Source organism: Sorghum bicolor, chromosome 2 (genome assembly GCF_000003195.3).
Source record: "Sorghum bicolor cultivar BTx623 chromosome 2, Sorghum_bicolor_NCBIv3, whole genome shotgun sequence".
NCBI lineage: Eukaryota > Viridiplantae > Streptophyta > Magnoliopsida > Poales > Poaceae > Sorghum > Sorghum bicolor.
Genome location: NC_012871.2, coordinates 68,450,545 through 68,477,284, shown reverse-complemented (window position 1 = coordinate 68,477,284; position 26,740 = coordinate 68,450,545). Strand labels below are relative to the sequence as shown.

Below are 26,740 nucleotides of genomic sequence, written 5' to 3'. Positions count from 1 at the left end.
CATCCTATCTGCAATGTTGAAGCAAATAGTAGTTTTTTTAGCTCTACATGGTGATCTACTGATAAATGGCTTTATGGAAATGTGATCAAGACGGCACATAACTGCAGTATGGAATAGCTTCACAGATGTTGAGAACAAATGTCTTTTGTGGATTAAAAAACCCCCCCGCAGAAATCACGCAGAAGCAAAAGTGAATACAGGCATTGCTGCCAGTGCCAGTAGCATGAGCCTTCTGCATATACCTTCTGCAAACACGCATTATACACATATCATAATATATTGTAGTAAAATCAGCTGGGCAGGCGTCGCCTCCTCATATGCCCCTCCTGGGTCCGTCCCCGCCGGTCGAGGGGATCGGATTCACCGCGCGACGCCGGGGATGTTGACCCAGGACAGGTGCAGGACGAGCTCGCCGGTCTCGGTGTTCCTGAGCTTGAGCACGATGTCCTGGGAGACCTTGCCGTCCTTCCACGTGATGTGGCTCTCGGTGGCGAGGCAGTTGCCGCCCTTCTCCGGGAGGATCGACTTCATCACCGTGCCGTCGGGGACGTCGCTGAGGTCCTGCTTGGCGATCTCCACGAAGTTGAGGATGCAGAACTCGGCGTTGCCCATGCTGTCGTCCTTGGTGAACGTGTCATGGTCGAAGAGTTCCTGTCAGTCGAAGCGCCAAAAAGACGAAGAAGAGTTTACACATTCAGAGGGTACTGAAAAGAATTTGCTGCATTGTGGCCATGGAGATCATGGCGATGAACTCACAATCTTGACCGGGTTCATCATGTTTGTGATGGACAGGGTGAGTTCCTCGTTCCATTCTGGGTTGCACGTGCGGTATTTTATACTTGACTTCACTTTCTGCGCAATATATATGAAAACAAATGGCCACATTATGAGAAATTGACTAAGATGCAAAAAACAGGAATTGGACTCTAGGATTTTTATAATAATATATAAAGAAATGCATGCAACGGGGATGCTTCTTCCCCATTAATTGCCGGCCATGGCCAGAGCGCAAGCGAGAGGAAGGGAGGGAGGAAGAAGAAATAGATGAGGGGCAACGAGGTCATTTCACATCATACAGACACATTTGCATTCCTATGCGTCGTACCACGTATGCAAAAATGGTCCAAAATTATGAAATCTTCTCTCTCAGGTGACAAATATGTAGGGGCAATTCTAAGAGTGACATTTGAAGAGGTGCCAACAACCAAAAAGTTAAATATCCATTAGAACCTTATCTTTTTATCTGTAATTGTAATTGCTTTCTGCTTTTGCTTAATAAATTTCAGTAGGGGCCAATGCCCCTCCTGTTTCCTCGAAAAAAAAAATCCATTAGACTTGGGCTCACGATCGAAGCTGGTGGCCGGAGCGGCCTGCAGTTTAATTACCTGCTGTCCGTGGCGGAGGACGACGTAGGGGTCGCTGCTGTGGGTGAGCGGGTCGCAGATGGCCAGGTGCACTCCTCGCACCACCCGCACCTTGAGCAGCCCTAGCAGGCACTCCATATCTCTCCCTGATCTCCTCCCTCGTCCTTCTCGATCGACCCCCTCTCTCCCTCCGACCACGCAGCAAAAGGGAGGGAGGGCCTGACCGAGGACGTACGACAACCCCGGCGTCAACAACGGGAGATGAATGAAAACCCGGAGACAGCTTGCAAGACACAAGCTTTTTTTTGCTCGATCCGCCTTGGCCAACAACTGGACGGAGCTAGCTAGCTTGGGAGATCGATCTCCTTGGGGATCGGAGGGCAAAGAGTACTATGCAGAGGCTGGACGACAAGCTAGCGCGGGGAGCGGCCGGCCGGCTACTACGCATGCGCAGCCGCAAATACATGCGCGCGCCGCTCCCAAACTGTCTCATCGCTGTCGCTTTTCGTTCCTGTTCTTCTACCTGGTCCATCCATTTCCTCCGGTTCTGGTACGTAGTAGTAGCATCTGGAGCTGGAGCACGCGAGGTGCAGTTTTCTCCGGCCGTCTCTAATTTAGCTGACCGGCTGCATGGCCGGCCCCATATGCACTGATTGCAAAAAAAAAAAAAAACAATGGAGTTGCAGTTGCTGCTGAAAATTACCCTCTGGAAACTGACACGGACGAAAACAACGTTATTGGGCTTGCGCAAAGACGCACGGCATCTTCTAAAAAAACCCAAATTTATAAGATTATTCGTCACATCAAATTATATGGTACATACATAAAGCATTAAATATAGATAAAAAGATATTTATGGGATATAGGGTGTCAAGGAGTGGTTGACATGGTTTCAAGTTTTCTGTTTCATATAATCATATATAACACATGTCGTGTGAGTCCTGACGCTGGCGGATACTAGGTCATGCATGATGTGACGACCCCAAGTTTGTCTCCCCGGCCTACATGCCACGCTAGGTCTGGCGGTGCTACGAAAGGAGCGCGGTGGCGGTGTCGAGTGCGACTGTCGCAAGGCGAGAGCCGGCGTCCTGTCGAGGTGTACAGCAGGTCCCTACCACACATCATGGCTGAGCCTTCGCCGTCGTGGCCAAGTAGCATGGCAGGTTCTAGAAATATATATAAGCTAGGACTGCACATCTCGCCTGAGCCTCCGCCGCACGTCCCGACACCCTGCGCACTACACCACTGCGTGGGTGGATGAATGCGGTGCAGTGCGGCGTGGTTGGTGTGATTGGCGCGTGCAGCGCAATATGCATGAGGAGAGTGAGGAAGGTACAATAATACAAATTTAGAGAGCTAAGTCTATATTTCATAAGTATTACGATCAGAATGAGAACTTGAAACAAGTCTATAGGGAGGTGAATGTAAAGTTCAGAATGTCATGTGTGCAATTTGTAAGTTGCGCGACTAGTTGAAAACTCAGGACATGTTTAGAGAGCTGAATCTGCAATATGCAAGTCTAAGACCACTGGGGACTAGAGACAAATTCAAGGCCCAACAGTGAAATTTACTCAATACTAATTAACCATACCTCCAAGTCGATCTATGTGGAGTAAATTTGAGGTTTAGCACAATAATAGATAGAAATAGGAGGATTCCCCGAGCGTTGATGCGGGTATGAAGGAAGAATAGAAATATGGTCTCATTATAGTCTATTGAATCATCTATATATATATATATATATATATAGCTTGATTATTAGTAGTCAGTTTTAGAAGAGAAAGACAGGAAGTCACGTGAGAGAATAATACTAGCAGTATGCATGCATAGTCATATGTAGGTAACTGCATCCACTACTAAAACTATTTGTGAGTGGACACTTAATTGCATGCGGCAGTCGGAGAAGTGGATGATGACGTGGCGTAAGGAGGTGTAAGATAATTAGCTTAGTAAGATTTATCTTTATAGAGTATATAGATAAGAATGTACAGAAGGAAAAAGACAAACCCATGCTTTCATGTCATGGATGCACAGGGTAGCTATACAAGTGATTATATTTCTCTAATGAAAAACAGAGTATAAAGAACAACATTTCATAAACCAAAAACATCCTTCAGCATTCAATAATTGTTCCTCCATGGTCCACAAGTTTTTTCTTTCACTTATTTTACAATTTATTAGGAGTACACACCATAATACACGTACGTGCAGATGTTTTTTGCAGGTTCCATAATATATATACATAACATACATGCAATTATTATGTAGGCTTGTGAATCTGCCACCACATCCACACTAATAAACTCATGACAGAGCTCATGATTTTCACAAAACAGGCAAATCTAAACAACAGCAAGTAGCACTATATATTGGTGTCTTAGTTTACCTGTGATCTTTAGCTAGCCACGCGTTGCTTCATGCTGGACGCTGACCGATTTTCTTTGGAGCAATTGGAACTTGGGTGATACAACCATAAAGGTATTCATCCTTTTCTTCAATTTTTTTCACAAACTCACGCTCACCATGTACCTTAATTTCGATGTCTTCAGGGTACCACACAATCACCAAATCTGTGAGTTCTGGAAGTGCATATTTCTTTATCTCGAGTTTCAAAATTGACACGTCAGAAAGTACCAGCTTTGTAAGACTTCTAAATCCACCATAAAGGAATATAAGCTGATTTTGATCATCACTGTAGGAGTCTTCATCCAATATTAGAGTCGTGAGTGAAGGCAGCTTCCCAAGCTTGTTGATGAAGTCCTGTGACACCTCTGTCTTTGCCAATGATAGGAAGCTAAGGTTGGGGAAATAAAATCTTTGCTGTGACACCTTCAGTCTCTCCATGTTCAACTTGCCTTCTAATACTAATGTACGAAGACGCCTCAGGGAAGACCTGGTGAACACACCCAGTGGGATGTTACTAACTTCAAGAGTTAGGGTGTCTAGGTGTTCCAAGAGAATAGCTTTATCAATAAGAGCAGATAGAGCCTGTGCATTAACACCATTGTAATCAGAATCCCAAACATGAAGGGACTGAAGGTGAACCATTTTCTGAAAAGTATTGCTGTCCCAACCATTATCCAAGTCAGGATCTATGCTTTCAAGTGTCTGCAGGTGTTTCAAGTCACCCACCTGCTTAGGCAAGAAAAGGCCGTCACCAAATACATGCCGTAGTGTCGTTATACTCCAAAATGCGTCTGGAAGTTTGTAAACATATGTGTTTCGAACATCCAATGTCTGAAGATGTTTAAGGTTTCCAATTGTCGACGGGATATATCTCAAGGAACAAGCAGTGACACCGAGGTACTGCAGGTGTGCCACATTCCCAATCGTTGCCGGCAGGCTCTCACCGATCTCGCTGCCTTTTAGATTAATGACACGAAGAAACTTGGATACTTGCAATATTTCTTTTATGTATAAATTGGTTCTCTCTTGAGGGTTGTCCTGTATCCCACAACAACGAAGCAAGCCTGATGATTCCTCAAAAAAACGAAGCAAGCCTGATATTGTTGTCACCCAACACTGAAGCAAGTTTGATAATGGCAATACCTCAACTTCTTCCCTGTTGTTTTCATTGTCTGCACATAACACAATCTCATTATTTTCATCTTCTTCTCCCTCTTCCTCTACCTCTCCATCCCCATCACCTTCCACCTTTTGCCCTGCCTCCATGTCTCCTTCCTCTTCTGAATCTTCCTCGTCATCTTCATCACTTTCCTCGTCATCTTCATCTTCATCTTCGACATCTCCCAGCTGGAAATTGGACAAGATGGATCGTAGTTTTGGCAAAGAGCTGAACTCAGCAGCATATTTATCTGTACAATTTTGTAGAGAGAGGCGACGAGTAGTTGCTAAAGAAGGGATATCGTCACCATTATGAATATCCACAAAGTTAGCCTCTTGTGCTTCGTGCTGTAAAAATGCATGGACCTTATGGTGGACAGCCACAAATTCAACACCACCACCGGCATTGTCCGTCTTCACTAACTTAACTAGATGCCTCATAATCAACTCCTTCAAATAGATTCTTCCAACTTTCTCCATTGTTCTCCCATCTTTTGGTTTGAGAAACCCCTCTGCCATCCACATACATACCAATTTACGAGCCTCAATGGGTGTGTTCATAGGCAATGCAGCAAAGTAGAGGAAGCATGATTTTAGGTCATGTGGGAGATCGTCAAAACACATGGCAAGCATCCTGTCAAGCCTTTTTGATTTCTTGGACTCGAGGTGTTCAAGCACTGCTTTCCACTCATTTGGATACTCCTTTGTTTGTATAAAGCCAGACAGAAGAACAATGGCAAGAGGAAGGCCTTTGGTTATACCATGCAGGACAACATCAAAGTCCTTTAGCTCATCCTCAATTTCTTCTTCCATGCATACCGTTTGTTTGAATAGGCTACTGGTTCTTTCTTTATTAAAACATTCCAGCTCAATCCATTCATCGATACCAGGTGGCCTCTTATGGATACCTTGCATGATACGAATAATCCTACTACCGTTGTAAGCTTCTGGTAACACATCAAGGATGTCATTCCAATCACTATTGCTAACCTCTCCATCTATGACCAACAAGAACCGGTTCAAACCCAATATTTTCCTCAATTTGTCTTCTGCGTATGCTCGTGGACACCAAACATCTGTTTCCTCCAATTCCATAAGGATTAACCGTAGGATGCTTGAAGAACTTAAATAGGGTGGGAAGCTTACCCAAGCTTGTTCAAACTGCTTTGACTTGGTTGTTGGCTTTTCATATAGTTCTCTGACTAGTGTTGCCTTGCCCACACCACCTTCCCCAGTCACACATATAACAAGTCGTTTCTTACTGTTACAGAAAACTGCGTCTTCAAGCTTCTTCTCCAGCTGCTCCTGTTTGATCGGAGATAGTTGGACATCATCCCTGTACACATTAAACATGATCTTTTTAGTCTTTTCCTAAAAACAAAGGCTTTAGTTTTTGAAATTCACTCATTCATAGTACCTATATAGTATTAGTTCTAACGAACATGTAAAGTGTATATTTAGGGGGCACATCGCTTCTCCATTTACTTAGGAGCTAGGAGGTTAAAAAACCCTCTTCCATCACCGATCCCTATTCGATTTCCACCAGAACTACTTTATAATCTACTTATCACCTACTCCCTATCGTGCACGTGCACTCTCACAAAAATTGCTCCAGGCAAGAGCAACTCCACCAGCTTAGCTATTTTGGTTATAAAAGCTATTTTAAAATTTGCATAGCAAAAAGTAAGCTCCTACATATGTGCTATCTAATTTTGTAAAATAGAAAGTTAGTTATTCCTTAATTTTTGCTAGCCATATGTAACCAACCACTAACACTAGTTATTTGATTTTATAAAATAGCATGAATGGTGTGGATCTTTTCTTTTTTTAAGATTTTTTCTAATTTACAAAATGGTTAAACAATAAAATTTGACTGATAATTTTAGCCAAGTTCTTGGCGTTGCCCCAAGGGAGATAAAGCTAAAAACCTACAGCTCTACCAAAACAGTTAGAGAAATTTGGATATCTACCATTGTTTAGAATGAAATTTGTAAGTGCTCTTATTTAAGATAGTATATATTTGGAAATATAATTTTTGAACAAGTCGACGGGGAGCCCCTTCCTAAATTTTGTATTAATAATAGAAAAATATGTACAAGGTACAAGGCTAGGCACAAAAATAAATAGGAAAGTACATCAAGTAAGGTTTTCTAGCCAATTAACAGCAGGACGTAAATGGACTGTTTGAGTTATATTACCATTCAAATTGTCATATTGGAGACCATATTAATGTACTGCTAGAATTTTTTTTATTAAAGGAATTGAAGTAACCAATGTGTCCTGTAGAAGCTTTGTTTCTTGATTTTTTTTACACACACTCTTTGGCGATTCAGATCCGTAACGAACTCAAGGTTTTCCAAAAAACTCATGGATTCAGACATTGTTTAGATGTGAAAATTTTTTGGATTTTGCTACTATACATTTTCGTTTGTTTATGGTAAATATTGTCCAATCATAGACTAACTAGGATCAAAAGATTCGTCTCGTGATTTACAGTCAAACTGTGTTGTCGGTGTCTGTGTTGTCGGTGTCTGGACTCGGGGTCCAAGCACTAACGAGTGATGAGTCTGCGTGCCCCCCTAAATCCGAATGGTGATGCAAGAGAACACAGATGATTTATACTGGTTCGGTCCTCGAATGCCCTATGTCTAGTGAGAGAGTCAGGGTCTGTATTGCCTTGCACCCGAGAGTGCTTGTAGTAGGGGTGTACAAGCTGGTTGCAAGATAGAGCTAAGTCCCAGGTCTTGGCTTTGGGAAGTGAGTGGAGGGAGGCTCAGTGTCCTTAGTCCGTGTCTCTATGTGTGTAGAGTGGTGTGTGCTGCTTGTGAGCTATACTTGTGCCTTGTGTTCGATGATGCCTAAAGGGTGCCCTGCCTCCCCTTTTATAGCCGCAAGATGTGGCAGGGTTTTTACATGTGTTAGCCTGTAAATTATCTCTGGTAGAAGATGGAGTAACAGTGCCGACCCTGTGGAGATCGGCCACCTCGTCCTTGGGGCATGGCTGATGGCGTGGTTGTCTTCTGTGGAGCGTTGCCGAGCCCTGTTCGGGTCGTGAAGGTCGGGTCTGGGGCACTGCAGCTTATCCTACAATAGTGAAATAGTGACTGCCAAGGTATGTTTACAGTGGCGGGGTTAATCTCCTCTCATTCCTCTTTTTACTGTCGGGCAATGCCTTACATTACAGTGACAGAGGTAAGGCGCCACAGTGATGGGAGTTGTTAGAATAGTGGCCGTCGCGCCCTGCTGCAGCGTAGAAGGCATGGTGCACGTCGCGTCAGAGGTACGGCCACCGTGTATTGAAAGCCTGGCTCCGAGGCCGAGGCTCGGGCGAGGCGTTGATTGCGCTCGAGACCAGAGCCTGGTCGGGGCATAGATTGCGCCTGAGGCCGAGGGGTCGGGCGACACGGGGATTGCGCACGAGCCCAAGGGGTCGGACGAGACGGGGATTGCGTCCGAGCCCAAGGGGTCGGGCGAGGCAGAGAACTCAAAGGAATTGACGGGGGCCTGCACAAGCAGTGGAGCATATGGCGAGGCGGAAATTGCGCCCGAGCCCAAGAAATCGGGCGTCGCTTTTACTACTTTTTGCCATTTTTAATTCTCTTAATTTGGGTATCCCGGTTTATGGTACCCAAATGTGTGATTAAACAAGGCCTGATAGTGGAAAACAGCGGTACGTTTCTCTCTTCTCTTTCTTTCGCAAGCCACCGAAGCGCATCCATGGCCACGCAGGTCCATCCCTGCCGCTCGCCGGGACTGGCCATGGCCACCGACGGCCGCTCCCGCTGGCCCCTAGCCGCGCCGGTAGCACTGGACCCCGTCCACGCCATCGGTCGTGCAGACTCGGCCGTGTCGGCCCTGTCCTTGATCGCGCTCGGTCGCTCCCGCGCCCCCTGGCTGCTCCCATGCTAGAGCCGGTCGTGACCGCGCCCCTAGTCGCTCCGCCGCTCCCGCTCCTGCCGACCATGGCCGCACTCGCGCCGGCCAAGGCCGCGCCCGCCCCAACAACGCCCCTAGATGCGCTTGGCCGCATCGAGCTCGTCGCCGGTCGCGCTTGGTAGCTCCGGCCTTGTCTCCGGCCACGGCTGCCTTGCGCCGGTCGCGCCAGCCCCGCCACCGGCTGCTCTTGGCCCTACCTCCGTCGTGCTGCTCTGCTTAGGTGAGGAAGAGGACTCTGACATACGGGCCCAGCTGTCAGTGGGCCAAAGAAGGAGAAGGAGCTCTCACAAATGGGCTCCGCAGAATGACGCCGCCTGCACAGATTCACCGTGGAGCTCTCCAATAGATGCTCTAAGGTGGATGTGCTCCAGATTTGGAATTGTCCTAAATAAGCAGAAATAACTAAATAAGTGCATATCTCACTTATGAAGGTGCTAAGCTTTTTAAAATTTAATAACTAGGGTCTGTTTGATTTTACATGACTAAAATTTAGCTACTAAAATGAATAACTAAACTTTAGTCACCTCAGTTTGTTCTAGTGACTAAAAGTGACTAAAGGCTATTAAAAACAGTTCAACGAAGACCAAACTACCCTTAATGAATGCAGACTCCTGATGTACTAATTTGACTAAACTACTCCCTCCGTATCTTAAAAAAAACTCGTTCTGGCTCACTACGTGGTTTGCGTAAAGGATGTCGTTCTATCAACGGAGGCCGTTCCTTGGACTGGTTTGCCCCTGTCGCTTCGATCCCTACGTGCATTTACAACTCAGAGCAGCGCGCATCGACAGATGCCTCGATTCTCGGCCGCACGTGTGTCGGTCCTCCATGTCTTAAAGCCGCGCTCCACGCCGCTCCATCGCTGCACGTGTAATACCCGATTTTAAGGACAAAACCAGATATACACTATATATGAGTTTTAGAAGTCAATTCTCATATATAGCTACAAATAAGGGGTAATATCAAAAGACAATGCATAAATTATATAACGTACTTAGTATAAAAGAGATAACCTTAAGGAGCAAACAACGGAAGATAACTCCAAACTTCGGGTATTAACTTCACTCTACAGGATCCAACTGACTGGTTGATCACAAGCCTAACACATCTCCTGAAGTATGGGGGAAATAGCAAGAGTGAGTCCATGTCGAACTCCACAAGTATAGCAGCTAGATTGTATAGCTCTCACAATCTCATGATCAATGTGACATAAATAATGTAAAGCATTAAATAATAAATAATGAGCATATTTAACACATAGGAATCATTATCGTCGCAGCAAGAATCCCCAAGGCCGCTCCTGACCGTGAGCTCGGCTAGTATACTAGTTTTTAACCCTCTGCAGAGGTTGCACATCTTTACCCATGAGTCATGATTTACCCTTTCGCCCGAGGTAGCTAGTCTCTTAACCCCCTTCCTAGGGAGGTCGGCAGGGATCACTATGAAGTCTTTCAAAGGTTCGTCTAACAAGTTAGGGCCGCTTGGTTTCATTAGTCAGTCCATGTGATTCACCCGCAGGAATCCACGGTCTGCTATTCCCCAATTGCGCCACAACGGGTAACCGCTAACGAGCTAGAAAAGTTACTCATACTTAACTAAAGCCAGAGCCATTATAGCCCTCATGGTTGCACTGTTGTCCCGGTTATCACTTACAGATAAATCATCAAGTGGCTAAAAAGTCATGTTTATCATTTATTACTTAACATTAATCTAGTCACACGATCATGGACACAGAAATAAAATCCAAATGCTATACTTGCCTTAATCCAAATGCTCTTGCTTATCCTTTTGTTTCTGCTAGTCTCACTTGTTGCCAAAGCTTTGATCTTGATCACCGAAACTGCTCTCCGTCTAAACTCGATCATCGATCACACAAACAATCGGAGAAAGCATACACGAGCAAACAAAGCTACAATTAGAACAGTACACCATTCATATAAAAACAGTATGAAAAGTTTGTAAAACGATTCTACGCATCGCTACGATCTCACAGACGTAAAGATCACGAAAATCGGAGTTGAAACGGAGAAGATATGAATTTTCTAAGATTTCCTATAGATAAATAATTAATTAAATAGGATCATGAAATTAGAAAGTTTCAAACTGAGTAAATAATTTTACTAACATGTAGAGATCATTAATACGAATCCAACGCAATTTGAATGGGTCAAAACGGAGTTGAAACGAGCATTTTATGAGTAAAACAGTTTCAGTGGCAAACTTGTAAATAGAGAAAACGTATTTTTCATTTAACCTGAGATAGATTACGTTTTCAAATCGGCAAAACACATTTTATAAACACGTAAAGGACTGCGGGCTAGCACTCAATTTTTACAGGGTCTCTTTAGCAAAATTACCAGCCGAAAGGGTATCCTTGATTTCTAACCGTTCGATCACGACTGAATGGCTCAAATTAGATCTAAGGAGGAGAGAGAGAGGTCGCCGGCAGTGCACAGAGACCTGGCGGTGGCGCCATGGCCGGAATAGGCCGGAGCCTCGCCGGAGTTCGCCTAATCCGCGTTTTGGTGCACCAATCACAAAACCGAGAGTATGGGGGGCTAGAGGAGGTTAACGCGAGCTCACCTAGGGCAGAATCGCGAGCGAGAAGGGCTTGGAGAGGGCCGACCACGCGGAATGGCGGACGATGGCTCCCTGCACCGGTTCGGCGTCGACGTGAGTACAATAGAACGGGGTAGAGTGTTAGCGGAGGATCTTGAAGGCTTCGTTACCTCGATGCGAAGCTTGGCAAGGACCCGAACTCGTTGAAACGGTCACGGGACGCGAACTCACCGACGGTGTCTTGCCCAAGCTCGGCGAGATCCAGAGAGCGGCGATAGAAGTTATCTAGGGCTTCGCTAACGTTATGGATGGAAAAGGGGAGTGCGCCGCGAGACCACAAAGCTTTATAGGGCTTGATTTGGGGAGTCCCAGCATCAAATCCCGGAAGAAGCGGACCCAAGCTCCGCTCGGTTATGGAGTCCGGGGCGAACACGCTAGAGAAGAAGGAAAGGAGGGGAAAAGACGCTGACATGCGGGTCCCACCAGTCAGTGAGAGAAGAAGAGGGACCCGCTCGTCAGCCGAACAGGGGGAGAGGGGGGGAACACACGCGCTCCTGGGCCGCGTCACTGGGCCGAGCCAAGGGAAGAAAGGGGGAAGGAAGAGAGGAGGGGCGCGCTGCGGGCCTGGAAAGGAGTGGGCCGGGGTGGGGAAACTGGGCCGCGCGGGAAAGGGGAGTGCTGGGCCTTCGGGCCAGAATGAGTGGGGGAAGAGGAGAAAGGTTTTGTTGTTTTTTTTTTTTTTTTCTATTTTCCTTTCTTTTATTCCAACGCCATTTCAAGTCCCTTTTAAAAATCAGTTTTGAAATACTTTTGAACTTTACTCAAAGTTACACAGTACAAAAATATAAATGCTCCAGCATAAGTGCACATACATGTTACTAAACCCTATGATAAGTTTTAATTTACTGAAAAATATTATTCCCCTATGTTTTATGAGCACAAAAATTCAAAATTAAATCTATTTCTAAAAGAACAAAATTTAGGGTGTTACAAATCTACCCCCCTTAAAATGAATCTCGTCCTCGAGATTCGGAAGAGACACGGATTCCAAAAGAGAAACAAGAACAAGATCTTGATATCTAATTCAACTTCACAACTTGTATTCCAATGTAATCACTTATGTCTCGGGGATCACAACTTGTAAACAAAACTTCCATAAAATGTCTATTATTCATAGCTGATTAAAATCCATCTTGTCTACCAACTTTTTGACTTATACAACTCAACGACATGATAACTTAGCATGGGTATGCCTCCTCAGGTAGGAGTGGGCCACCTTGATACTCAATTCTTTTCCCTGATGGTGCGGTTAAGAAAATTTTCCACTGGGTAGCATAGATCACTGCTTTGTGTGCACATAGCCATCCATTGCCAAGAACCAAAGGAATATTGAGTGACTCTAGCACAATGAGGTTTACAGTGAAGTTTTCCTTCTTTATGACAAGATTGATATTTGAGCAAACCTGATCTGCCTGTATTTCTCCCATTGGGGTTTGAACTAACAAAGGCTTTCTCGTCGGACACTTCACCCGTTCGATTGTCTTTACCAAGTCAGTGGATATGAAAGAATGCGAAGCACTTCGGTCAAACAGAGCAAAAACTAGTACTGAGTCCACTTGAATATAGCCTCCCACCACTTTGGTGGCTCCTTGAATGTTATGCATATCCACATTGTTCAGTCTTCCATTGATATAATTTCGCTGTACTTTATTTCCGAGAGCAGGCTTCTTACGAGCTTTCCTTTTACGCTTCCGTCGTTGTGGATTTTGATTTGATTCATTGTCAACTTGCTCCTCAATATTATTTTGATAACACTCAGCTTTGTCATACTCATAGCATCTTTCTTCAAAGGCAAGATGATCATAATCTTCCCACCTATCCATGAGAGGTGTCATATTGTGCTCCGGATTCATGGGACACTACACTCCCTGTCATCAAGTGACCAACGTCAGTAACACGGCAAGGATAGATGATCATAACCATAGAATATCTTAGAAGACAATTATCACTCCAAGCTAGTCTTAAAATGCATCACTCGTGATATCAAGGTACTACCCCCCTTAAAATTAGATTGATTGGGGACACTAGGGACTAGTTCTCCTGTCCTTTTTAGACGCTACACATCATAGTATTTTAAATTCCTTGTACCAAGTCTCTTAATCCAGGGTTGGTTTCAACACTAAGTTCCATCTATTGGTACCTTTATCGCAATTAAGTTGTTTCACTCTCATATTGTATATGTAACTTTGTAGCCTTTGGTGTCATCTGATCCTCATACACAACTCTTATTCCATGAGTATCAGCAATGACATATACCTCCATTGATATTCTCTAAATGAGATGATATTCTTGATCCAAAACAAATTTACCTAGCGTTTGTGATACTCACGTATGATCCAACACTAGTCAATCCTTCTCGTTGTAACTTCTTTAACTAGGCTACCCCCCTTAAGAAAAGTCAACTAGGGGACAAAAGGAAGGTAGCTTGCATGTTTTCCCAGCAGGTTAACTAACAGTGAGAACCTCTAACATCCCAAAGAACTTATGTGTAAGGGTAGAACAAGCAGGTATCCTGAATTTCTCTCATGATATAAAAACACCGGCGTAGTAAAATACATATAACTCTTATTCTGTTAATCCAACAGAGTTATAGCTTATACCGTTAGAAAACGTATGAAATTCTCTACCACTTTCATGTAGAAGACCTCCTTAGATTCTGTCTTTAATCTTAGGTAAAACAACCAACCATAATATCCTTCCTGATAATGTCTCAGCAAAGGTGCAGTAAATTCCGAAAATTATATCTTGAGCTACTTAACACATCTGGAGATGATCCTTATATTGTTGGAAAGCTTATGAAACCCTCTACAACTTTGGTATACAACTTTTGCCCAGATTCTGAATTTAACTTGGCTGAAAATAGGGAATACCAAAACTGTCCAGACTTTGATATAGAACAGAAACATCCAAGTGTAAATGTCATATCTCAGGTTCTACTAATCCAAATTAGTTCTAGCTTATACTGTTGGAAAGAATAGTAAATTGTATTCAACTTTTCTATAGAAAACTTTTTCAAATTCTATAGCTATATTTGTCTCAAACAGTAAGCAACCAAAACTGATCCAGATTCTTGGCAGCACAGTTGTATCATCTTGTGATTTTTGTAACTTCTAAACCATAATAGCTATGAGGGTGACTCTTGTGGTCAGGGAAAGATCTTGGAGTCTAGTTGTTTCCAAAAAAAAAATTTAGTAAACTTTGCACGACCAGATCTTGATATACACTGTGATTATTGCAGACTGCTCCAGAAATCAGCAAAAGACAGAAACAGGATATAACCAAACCCAACTATTTATGTCATTACTCCGTATGCCTTAGTTCTATAAACTAAATGAAATTGTGAAGGACTTCACAAAATCATTACACTCATTACAAAGATCCAAATCAAACATAAACATAATAACAAGCAATTAAGCATTAAAGGTTCACAAGGCACACAAACTCAACTTTCGCTACTAGCGTTTTTATTACACCAGGGGACACGGGCACCTATATCTTAGACTTAGTGTGGTTATCTTCACGATGCATCTGTTGCTTCTTTTGTGGACAAGAGCTTATATAATGTCCTTCTTGTTGGCAGTGGTAACACCTTCTCTTAGCTGGTTCCTTTGTGATGTTATTTTCCACTGAAGTGTTGTTCGGTGTGTTATCAACTTGCATACTCTGATGGTTTATCTTTGCCTGGTTAGATTTCTTTCTACATTGCTTGATCCTCCGAGGTTGAAACTCTCTATAAGTAATTGTCCACCCATCTATGCATACCTCATGAGCAGTGGGATTAGCTTGGGGAATTTGTTCATCTCCAAGGTTTGAGTTTTCCTGACGAGAATTTGAAGCTACATGTGACATCTTGGGATTTGGGTGTTGATCACTTCCCAATCTCGGCTCTAGTGCTTTTGCCTTCCTCTTCTTATCCTCATTAGTCACACAGGTTGGTTTTGTCTTAACTTCCTTCTTAGACGACATATTCCGAAGACAAGGAAGACCATAATGCTCACAACAGTGGCATTGATCCTGATATCCTGATGTATTACTCCCAACGCTTCCATGATTTCTCATATTTTTCCAAGCTTCTGCTACTTGTCTCCTCACGGGTCCTGAGATACGTTGTTGAGAGTTCTTATTCTGAGTTATTCCTTCCACTACTTGTGTTTGCATGGCTAGAAGCTTCTCCATGTCGAATGCTTTTACGGTTGGAAAATCTGGGTGCTTTCGTTCCTTCTTGTCAAAGGTCTCCTCGTTATGATCCATCTAAAGAGACAAAGAGAGAGGATTTAGAATAGAGACAAGATTTTATAAAAGGACTAGGCAAGAGGTAAGCATAACTTTTAGCAACTATCAAGGTCAAGGCGAAAAGCAAGAAGTAAGCAAAGATGGAAGCATGCCAAAACGTCCAGTTCTAACTAGGCTTGCGTCCTACAGTCAGCATTGCTTTGATACCACTTTGTAATACCCGATTTTAAGGACAAAACCAGATATACACTATATATGAGTTTTAGAAGTCAATTCTCATATATAGCTACAAATAAGGGGTAATATCAAAAGACAATGCATAAATTATATAACGTACTTAGTATAAAAGAGATAACCTTAAGGAGCAAACAACGGAAGATAACTCCAAACTTCGGGTATTAACTTCACTCTACAGGATCCAACTGACTGGTTGATCACAAGCCTAACACATCTCCTGAAGTATGGGGGAAATAGCAAGAGTGAGTCCATGTCGAACTCCACAAGTATAGCAGCTAGATTGTATAGCTCTCACAATCTCATGATCAATGTGACATAAATAATGTAAAGCATTAAATAATAAATAATGAGCATATTTAACACATAGGAATCATTATCGTCGCAGCAAGAATCCCCAAGGCCGCTCCTGACCGTGAGCTCGGCTAGTATACTAGTTTTTAACCCTCTGCAGAGGTTGCACATCTTTACCCATGAGTCATGATTTACCCTTTCGCCCGAGGTAGCTAGTCTCTTAACCCCCTTCCTAGGGAGGTCGGCAGGGATCACTATGAAGTCTTTCAAAGGTTCGTCTAACAAGTTAGGGCCGCTTGGTTTCATTAGTCAGTCCATGTGATTCACCCGCAGGAATCCACGGTCTGCTATTCCCCAATTGCGCCACAACGGGTAACCGCTAACGAGCTAGAAAAGTTACTCATACTTAACTAAAGCCAGAGCCATTATAGCCCTCATGGTTGCACTGTTGTCCCGGTTATCACTTACAGATAAATCATCAAGTGGCTAAAAAGTCATGTTTATCATTTATTACTTAACATTAATCTAGTCACACGATCATGGACACAGAAATAAAATCCAAATGCTATACTTGCCTTAATCCAAATGCTCTTGCTTATCCTTTTGTTTCTGCTAGTCTCACTTGTTGCCAAAGCTTTGATCTTGATCACCGAAACTGCTCTCCGTCTAAACTCGATCATCGATCACACAAACAATCGGAGAAAGCATACACGAGCAAACAAAGCTACAATTAGAACAGTACACCATTCATATAAAAACAGTATGAAAAGTTTGTAAAACGATTCTACGCATCGCTACGATCTCACAGACGTAAAGATCACGAAAATCGGAGTTGAAGCGGAGAAGATATGAATTTTCTAAGATTTCCTATAGATAAATAATTAATTAAATAGGATCATGAAATTAGAAAGTTTCAAACTGAGTAAATAATTTTACTAACATGTAGAGATCATTAATACGAATCCAACGCAATTTGAATGGGTCAAAACGGAGTTGAAACGAGCATTTTATGAGTAAAACAGTTTCAGTGGCAAACTTGTAAATAGAGAAAACGTATTTTTCATTTAACCTGAGATAGATTACGTTTTCAAATCGGCAAAACACATTTTATAAACACGTAAAGGACTGCGGGCTAGCACTCAATTTTTACAGGGTCTCTTTAGCAAAATTACCAGCCGAAAGGGTATCCTTGATTTCTAACCGTTCGATCACGACTGAATGGCTCAAATTAGATCTAAGGAGGAGAGAGAGAGGTCGCCGGCAGTGCACAGAGACCTGGCGGTGGCGCCATGGCCGGAATAGGCCGGAGCCTCGCCGGAGTTCGCCTAATCCGCGTTTTGGTGCACCAATCACAAAACCGAGAGTATGGGGGGCTAGAGGAGGTTAACGCGAGCTCACCTAGGGCAGAATCGCGAGCGAGAAGGGCTTGGAGAGGGCCGACCACGCGGAATGGCGGACGATGGCTCCCTGCACCGGTTCGGCGTCGACGTGAGTACAATAGAACGGGGTAGAGTGTTAGCGGAGGATCTTGAAGGCTTCGTTACCTCGATGCGAAGCTTGGCAAGGACCCGAACTCGTTGAAACGGTCACGGGACGCGAACTCACCGACGGTGTCTTGCCCAAGCTCGGCGAGATCCAGAGAGCGGCGATAGAAGTTATCTAGGGCTTCGCTAACGTTATGGATGGAAAAGGGGAGTGCGCCGCGAGACCACAAAGCTTTATAGGGCTTGATTTGGGGAGTCCCAGCATCAAATCCCGGAAGAAGCGGACCCAAGCTCCGCTCGGTTATGGAGTCCGGGGCGAACACGCTAGAGAAGAAGGAAAGGAGGGGAAAAGACGCTGACATGCGGGTCCCACCAGTCAGTGAGAGAAGAAGAGGGACCCGCTCGTCAGCCGAACAGGGGGAGAGGGGGGGAACACACGCGCTCCTGGGCCGCGTCACTGGGCCGAGCCAAGGGAAGAAAGGGGGAAGGAAGAGAGGAGGGGCGCGCTGCGGGCCTGGAAAGGAGTGGGCCGGGGTGGGGAAACTGGGCCGCGCGGGAAAGGGGAGTGCTGGGCCTTCGGGCCAGAATGAGTGGGGGAAGAGGAGAAAGGTTTTGTTGTTTTTTTTTTTTTTCTATTTTCCTTTCTTTTATTCCAACGCCATTTCAAGTCCCTTTTAAAAATCAGTTTTGAAATACTTTTGAACTTTACTCAAAGTTACACAGTACAAAAATATAAATGCTCCAGCATAAGTGCACATACATGTTACTAAACCCTATGATAAGTTTTAATTTACTGAAAAATATTATTCCCCTATGTTTTATGAGCACAAAAATTCAAAATTAAATCTATTTCTAAAAGAACAAAATTTAGGGTGTTACAGCACGCCACTCCATCGCGTGCTCTCCGTCTTACTTGCCGCGCCGCCGCTTGCGCCTCGCCGTTCCGTCGCGTGCATGGCTTCATCGTACTCGCACTGCTCGTCGCGCCGCTCGCTGCGACGCTCGCGCTCATGCTCGCCGCAACACTCGCCGGCCATGCAGATCGCCTCAGACTCACTGCTCGAGTTTGTGACAGACTCCATCGCATCGCAAGAGGTGCCGGACTCCGCTAGCCGAAAAAAAGAAAAAAAAAGCACCAGTGACGAAAATATACGATGAAACAGTCAGAATTCAGCCAAAAAACATTTGGGGTCAAGGGGAGTCGAACCCTGCGCACCAGCCTCCCACCTCAAGATGCCAGCTGGTTTGTGATCTTTTTCGAAAGGAATGCACGTGACGCTCTATTTATTAGGGGCAAACAGGAAAAACTTCACTCTAATTAATCATTCCTTGGTATGCTAAATCCTGTCCTAAACGACCTTCTTTTTGTATATGGAGGGAGTACTTTAGTTCCTTTTTAATCAATTTTTTGACATTTTAGTACCTAATAAAGTAACTAAAGCAGGGAAAACCAAACAGGTCCTAAGTATATAGAAAATTAGGAGAACACCCCGCGCATTGCTGCAGAAATACGATGGATTATGTGACATGATAAAGTGGACAAACAAAATACTTATGTGTCTTGCCGACAGCATGGATATTTTACAATTTGTATGCTAGTGGATTTTAGTTGTGAGTGATAGTGTATTGCTTAGTTGAACAATTTGTATGTTAAGAGAAATATAGTGACTTGCTGACGTGGACACTACAATTGCATGAGCTAGTGGATTTTTAATTGTGTGTGATAGTGGGTTATTTAGTTGGATAGCTTGCATGTTGAGAGAAATATGTAGTGGAGTTTAGCTTTATAGGAGTATATGATAGTATTAATATTTTTATATATAAATAGGCTTATGACGAAAGTATATTCTATAATCAATTTAATGATACTTATTATGTATCATAAATATATGTAATTTTTGTATATATTTAGTTAAAAAAATTTAAAAAGTTTGACTTCTGATGAAGCGAGACGTGCACTTCTTTTGAGACTGAGGGAGCATGCCATAATTTTTTATATGCTACTGTCTTGTTGAGAATCATTTCTTATTTGTTTTATTGCTAGGAAGCCTCCAAATTACATAAGAGCTACTCTTAAATAATGAGAACACTTTAAAAGGGCCACCAACAACTGTGCGTGATGTGCAAATAACCTTGCGAAACACATTTCTAATCTTTTGGAGTGATCTAACCTCTGTTAGTGATTAGATATACCATCTTGTTGGCTAGAAACATGCCCATCTAAAAGCAGTAAGAGAACCAAGATCATGATGATGGAATCAAGGCTATAGTAGTTGGCAAAACTAATGTGTATCCTTAAGTTATATGATTATATCTTGTGCAGATCAGGATGTGATAAAGGTACGCATATGTTGACACAGTTTGAGGGATTGAATTACGTGCTTGAACGTTCATAACAAAGTTTTACTGACACTCAACTTTTTGAACTAAAATTTTAAAAGTAGTGCCGTGGGAACTTACATTTTTTTTGCCTCGGAGATGTTCGTAGAAGGTTTCCATGGAAAGTCATTTGGTGCAGCTTCAATCTTGTATCTCTCCTTATTGTTAAAGATATCTTCAAGCCTTAAGTTGATCTCTGCGATCTTTGTTGACAGATTGTGTCGCATGCTTACTTGCTCAGTGAATCCAGAGAAAAACCGAACAATGGACTGGCTCCAACTTGCAGACCTTTAAAAGAGAAAAAACATATATTCAATAAAATCTCAAATCATGCAGAAATTTTAAAACTACCAATAGGCAAAGGTTGCTAGCCAAACAGGGGTGTTGTGCCAGATCTTGATTAGTGCCCAACTATTTGTTTTCAAAAGAGGTTGGTGTGAGATCATGTCATGAAATTAGCATTGCAAAATGATTGCAATTTGGGTACAAGTAGTGTGTTTGCATCGCTTATATATGCTTTTGATATTATACGGTGGTTTGGCATTGTTGCATGATGATACGCTCATGTATACGTGGACTTGTGCTCGTACGTGGTTATGTGTTTGTTCATGAGAGCGGGTCTTTTTTAAGGCGAATGTGGTCAATGCCAGACTAAAACTAGATTTGGCAAGAAATTGATGTTTTGGGACGACTAAGTTAGGGTCCGGGCCCGCTTGGCAGCCCCCAGGGCAGAAGGAGGAACATTGCATGCGCCGGGAGAGGACTCCCCTAGGAAATGCATTGCTGCAGCAGATGACACTTGTTAGTCAGCACCATGCTGCAACAGAGGAGTCACGGAGTGGTTGTGTTTTTGTCGGCCCCTAGCTTCACAAGACAAACAAGGACGCGACGACGCTAAGAAAAGAAGACCGAAGCCCATGGCGAGAAGCCATATATATACGAAACCACCTGGTTTGTACTCCTATCGCCTTCCCAGTATATAAGGAAAGGCATGTACTCCTATAGAAGGGATCTACCAACCAGAACTTGACAGTTGATCGGAGAGACTAATCACAGACTAGCATAGCGCTTCCTTCTGCACCTGTACGTCTCTCGATTTCTCAATTGTGAACCTTCTTTTCCAAGCATTCCCAGCATGAAGAATACCCGCTACTGGACGTAGGGCTGCTTAGAGGTCTGAACCGGAATAAACTCCTTGTGTTTTTTTTTAATGTTTTGAGTTCTCAAAGCTGATAGAGACACACATATTGACCCACGTTGAATAATATGATGACTGTCGTAGTTACAACCCCACGACAAAGTCAAACATTTTTTTAATTTTGATCAAATATATATTAAAAAATATTAATACTTATGTTGTATAATTAGTATCATTACATTAGATGAATTATCTACCCTTTACCCTTATTTCTATGCTTCCTGTCAGTGACCTATTTACTGTTCACGTTGAACAGTACATAGACCCTATGCCCATAAATAGTGCCACGCCATGCACATAAACAATGAACGGCATACACATACCCGGTGCTGTGCCATGCACATGAACAGTACTACCCGAACAGTGCCACGCCATTCACATCAACACTACTTCATACGTATGAACAGTACCCATCATTATCTAGCCAGGTCCTGTTTAGTTCCAAAAATTATCTTTTCGTTCCATTACATTGAATCTTTGAATGCATCAATGGAGTATTAAATATAGATAAGAAGGTAACTAATTGCACAGTTCGCACAAAAATTTCAAAATTAATCTTTCGAGCCTAATTAATCCATGATTTGACACTAATTGATAAATGAAATAAAAATATTACAGCGACCAAATTCAAAAATTTTCGTGAACTAAACATGGCCTAACTCCTATTGTGCGATACATCCTGCATGCTTGGTACAATGTTATTATTATAATATACTTTTGTTGAATAGGGATCCAATCAAATAAGAACTCCCCTCTAATATACCTGTAGGTACTCTATGGAATGTATTTAGTTTAGAATTATGAAATATTTGTCCTCATGTCCAAGATCATTTGTTTTGTCAGCCTACTTTTTACCAGTCAGTTCAGTTAATTCAAAATTCTAATATATATATAATTGTTTTACTGTTTTAATCAACCTACCCTAGCCCGCGCAACTGTGCAGGGTTTCAGCTAGTTGAATATATTTTTATAATAAATTTATTTAAAGATACAATTATTATTATTATTATTATTATTATTATTATTATTATTATTATTATTATTATTATTATTATTATTATTATCATCATCATCATCATCATCATCATCATCATCATCATCATCATCATCATCATCATCGTCATCATCATCATCTACTAGAATGTGACCTTGTTTAGTTCAAACCAAAACAAAAAACTTTTAAGATTCTCCGTCACATCAAATCTTGCGGCACATGTATGGAGCATTAAATATAGATGAAAACAAAAACTAATTGCACAGGTTTCCTGTAAATGGGGAGATGAATCTTTTGAGCTAGTGAAACATGCGGTCTTGTTAAAATTCAGAGTGTAAAATTTTGAGGTGTCACATGGCTGTTATATAAGAGTTATAAGAGTGTAACATGGAGTGTTTGGATAATAATAATAAAACAAATTATAGAAGTCCTCGGTACTCCACAAGATAAATTTATAGCACATGTTTACTGTAACACCACATTATCAAATCATAAACTAATTATGCTTAAAAAGATTTATTTCGCAAGATGTCATAATATGTATAATTTATTATTTTAGTCTATATTTAATACTCCATTCATATATCTATCTAAGACACAATGCCAGCGCTATGGGGGTGGCAAGGGGTGCGACGGCCGAGGGCCCAAGCCGCAATGGGCTCAAGCCTAGGTATACAAACCTTCAGACCCTATAGTCAATTGGGTATGAGTAAACTAACATGAAGAGAGGTAGAGAGCTGGCTAGCTGTCCCAAGATCGTTAGCCTTTCTGGCTTTCTTTCTTAGTTTTCACCCTGGCCCTCGGCCAGAGAAAAGGCGAGGAGCCGCGCCTCACTCTGACTGCAACTCGAGTTTGCGATGCACACACGCGGAGTCAGAGGCGACGAGCTGCGTTGCTGCGGACTCACAGAGAGTTGGACTGCCGGAGAACGACACACTGCGGCGGCAACTAGGTAGAGCTCCATGACGACGGTTCTTGCCTTCTTGTAAATTATGATCACCAGTCAGTTGCTTCAGAGTTTAGGTCGAGGCCTTAGGTATTTTTTTCTTACTTATTTCTTTAATCTAAATTAATTATTTATATAGTATTCCATACTTCAAATACTTTATACTCATATTATCATGTTTTTCTTCTAATTTAGGTGTTAGAATTTCAAAATGTTAACTAAGAAATATTTGTTAGGGGCTGAGAAAAGAAAATAAAAATAACGTGAGGATCAGTTAATTCAACAAGGTACTGTACATAAATTTTACAATAAGATTTGTTTTACAAAAATAGATTTTTTTTGTTCTCCTTTAGTTTTGAATGGAGAGAGAGAGATCAAGTATTCTTCGTAGCAGCGATATATAATGCGTCCAAAAGGAAACATCTTCTTGATTCAATCTTGCCTGTCTAGTCTTTATCACAAATGACCACGTTTGTGGTGCGCAATCTCGTCACTTCGTTTTTTAATTTTCAAAAATGGAACTTGACAGGCAAGATTGAATCAAGAAGATGTGAACTCACCGAGGGTGACATTTCCACCAATGACTCTGGTGGCTTACTACGTCTCCTTGAGAATTTGTGAACTTGATTATAATAATCCAAATTATGGATTATAATAGTCTAGATTATCAGGGCTCCAGATTATAGCTATTGTACAATTAGCCATTCATCTATAATTAAATTTTTTATTAGTAAGTTTGAGATAGATTATAAGAATTTAATAGCATGTTAATTGAAATATTTTTTGAGCATGGTTGATTGTAATATTATACCCTAACTCACAATCATCTAGAGATTATTTTATCTAATTAGTATTATACTCCTCTGAATGAGATCCAAATAGACTATAGACCTGTCATTATCATTCACGGTCACACGTCACAATCCCCCACGGCGGTGGCCTCACGAGTCGCACAGCCAGGAGCGGCACCACGGTCGGTGTAGTGTTGCGATCAAATTGTCCTTTTCAGATTTCTTTTCTGAATTAACTTAGGTACAATGATTGATGTTTGTTTAATTTCAGCGTGTAAAGAGTAAAGTTTTAGGGTATTATATCGGATGTTACATAGAGGTATCGTATGAGGTATTTCATACTAATAGAAAAATAAAAAAAATTACAGAATTTGTTAGTAAATCGCGAGATGAATTTCTAAGTCTAATTAATCTGTTATCAGCATAGCATGTTAATGTAGCACTTTATTGTCAAATCACCAACTAATTAGGCTTAAAAATTCATCTCGCAAAGTAATCACACAATCTGTGTAATTAATTATTTTTTACTTTATATTTAATACATTATGCATGTGTCTAAACATTTGATGAGATGTGCTGTAAAATTTTAGAAGAGGAACTAAACAAGGCAGACGATAATGCAACATGGGCAAGCACAAGGCAGGGTCATGTTTAATGCAGCATAAGAGCAAGTACAACAATGACTTATAGTTAAGCTAGTCAATATTTTTGCTCATGTGGAAGAGAGAAGAGAGCTTAGTTTTTATTCTAGCACCAAGCTACAAAAAACTTGTCTTATAACCAAGTACATGGCTTATACAGAAGCATAGACATATATGGGCCCAAACAATAATGTATGTGAAGAGGAGTATGAAAGAGAAAAGAAAGACATGATATCATATAATAATAATAATAATAATAATAATAATAATAATAATAATAATAATAATAATAATAATAATAATAATAATAATAATAATAATAATAATAATAATAATAAACTACTTTATAAATAAATAGGAGACAACTATTATATGACTTGAGCTCTTATAACTTGTCTTATAACCAAGTACATGGCTTTATTACTGATCTTGCTCTAATGAATGAATAATTAATAATGGTAAAAGTTTTGCAAAAAGATACTACCTATTAGCTTATAGCTTTCAAAAATAGTTAAAATTTTGCACAGCTTGAGGTGAAAAATGTTCTAAAATTTCTTTGTTCAAGTGTCGTTACAGGACTATAACAAAATGAACAAATTTAGTGATACGATACTAAAATTCTGTTTAGCAAATCACCGTGGCGTAGATTATACTAACTCGTAAAAAAAATGCTTTTTAGTGTCAAATTTTGCATGCAATAAACACACAACATGACCCAGAGCTGTGCAAATTTCCAAAAAATTTGAAAGCCTATTGGTACGTTATGTCATATTTATAAACATTTTTTGGCACTTGATCTTAGTTATCACTCTGTCTTTTTTTTTTGTGGGGAAGAGAGTTTTATTGAATCAAGCAAATTCTTTGAGATCAGAGACTGATTGTTCTATGGAAATGGAACCAACACAAAAGAAAGGAAAGCACAGCTCCAACCAGTTCTATTGGCTAAGTGCGCCAACTCGAGCAAATGAAAATAAAGTCAAGCACCACTAACGAAAACCTCTATTTTTCATTTTATTTCCTGGAGTTCTTTTCTTACAAAGAAAAAAAATACAAAATTATAGGCTTAGAAGTTTTGCATCATAAGGAGTTGTTTTCTTCTCACGGATACAAGAAAACCTTCAAGCTTACTTTGTCGAAAAGAAATAATTAAAAGCGAAGCGCAGGGCCGGGCCGGTATATATACCTAGAAAGGTCGACCTTGAGGTAGTAATCGTCAATGGCGTCCTCGGCGTCGAAGGCCACATCACGGGTCTGCTTGAGCAATTCCCTGAGGAGCTCGTCGGAGGTGTCGCGTCGCCGCCGATTGGCATGCCGCAAGAAGGCCTGCAACCACATGAGCCGGTACTGGAGGCCACGGATGTCGTCCTTCACCGCCACTAAAGCCTTCGCCTCGCTCACCACCACCTCTTGGAGATTCCCCAACAGCGGGATGGCATCCGCCATCCTGGAGCTGCCCTACCAGCAGTCCAGAGATCGAGCTGCTGCTAGTTATGTGATTCAAGTAGCTAGATATGTAGCAAGAAAGATGCTCAGCATTGGCCAAGGAGGGGTGCCTTATAGATGCCAGGAGCCGTTGACCGGAAAGTATAGACTTGGGTCTATTTAGTTTCTCTTGCTAAATTTTAGTCAACTAAAATTTAGTCATTTTGAGCAACTCTAGCTCTAGTCCCTAAATTAAGCCCTTAAACTTTTATTTACATGCTATGATAAAAAAAAGTAGGGGCTCAAATTAAGACCCAACTCCAATGAAAAAAACAGACCAAGTCCTTATCTCACATAGGACCCACCTGTCATTGACAAATCATCCATCAACTTCACCATTTATAATTCTTGTCTTGATTTATGGGTGGGGAGAGGAAGGTGGGTGGGACCCACTGGATAGGGGTTTCTAGATGTGAGGAGCTGAAACTATAATTTGTGAGAGCATGAAAAATGGGAGCCTAAGTAGGAGGTGGGTTAGAGTTAATTTTTTTAGATCAAACCTCTAAATTTAGAATAAAGACTTGTTTAGGAGGTGGGCTGGAGTTTCTCACGAGCTTGAGGCTCTTGTGATCAGCGATTTG

At 41.9% G+C, this 26,740-nt stretch overlaps 2 protein-coding genes and 1 long non-coding RNA gene across 3 annotated transcripts; all 3 read right to left on the bottom strand.

Moving 5' to 3' along the window:
• On the bottom strand, positions 83 to 1,925 carry LOC8077475 (GTPase activating protein 1). Its single transcript, XM_002460692.2, has 3 exons — positions 1,386 to 1,925; positions 757 to 852; positions 83 to 651 (listed from the first exon to the last, which is right to left on the bottom strand). The coding sequence occupies exons 1-3, from the start codon at positions 1,500 to 1,502 to the stop codon at positions 361 to 363; spliced, it is 504 nt and encodes a 167-aa protein (XP_002460737.1). The 5' UTR covers positions 1,503 to 1,925; the 3' UTR covers positions 83 to 360.
• On the bottom strand, positions 3,468 to 26,253 carry LOC8080717 (putative disease resistance RPP13-like protein 3). The gene is made up of 3 exons (XM_021454328.1): positions 25,861 to 26,253; positions 20,189 to 20,395; positions 3,468 to 6,264 (listed from the first exon to the last, which is right to left on the bottom strand). Exons 1-3 carry the CDS (start codon positions 26,118 to 26,120, stop codon positions 3,780 to 3,782), a joined length of 2,952 nt encoding a protein of 983 aa, XP_021310003.1. The 5' UTR covers positions 26,121 to 26,253; the 3' UTR covers positions 3,468 to 3,779.
• Positions 8,412 to 9,937, bottom strand: LOC110432968. The gene is made up of 2 exons (XR_002450315.1): positions 9,878 to 9,937; positions 8,412 to 9,726 (listed from the first exon to the last, which is right to left on the bottom strand). It is a non-coding gene; the product is annotated as an uncharacterized LOC110432968 (long non-coding RNA).

What these genes read in the sequence shown, in the direction of transcription:
- LOC8077475 (XM_002460692.2), bottom strand. Translation starts at nt 1,502, where the DNA reads ATGGAGTGCCTGCTAGGGCTGCTCAAGGTGCGGGTGGTGCGAGGAGTG. An exon ending in TCCTCCGCCACGGACAGCAG is followed by an intron (nt 853 to 1,385) that starts GTAATTAAACTG and finishes TATATTGCGCAG; the next exon opens with AAAGTGAAGTCAAGTATAAA. An exon ending in TGATGAACCCGGTCAAGATT is followed by an intron (nt 652 to 756) that starts GTGAGTTCATCG and finishes TTCGACTGACAG; the next exon opens with GAACTCTTCGACCATGACAC.
- LOC8080717 (XM_021454328.1), bottom strand. Translation starts at nt 26,120, where the DNA reads ATGGCGGATGCCATCCCGCTGTTGGGGAATCTCCAAGAGGTGGTGGTG. An exon ending in CTCAAGGTCGACCTTTCTAG is followed by an intron (nt 20,396 to 25,860) that starts GTATATATACCG and finishes TCTCTTTTAAAG; the next exon opens with GTCTGCAAGTTGGAGCCAGT. An exon ending in ATCTCCGAGGCAAAAAAAAT is followed by an intron (nt 6,265 to 20,188) that starts GTAAGTTCCCAC and finishes TAATGTGTACAG; the next exon opens with GGATGATGTCCAACTATCTC.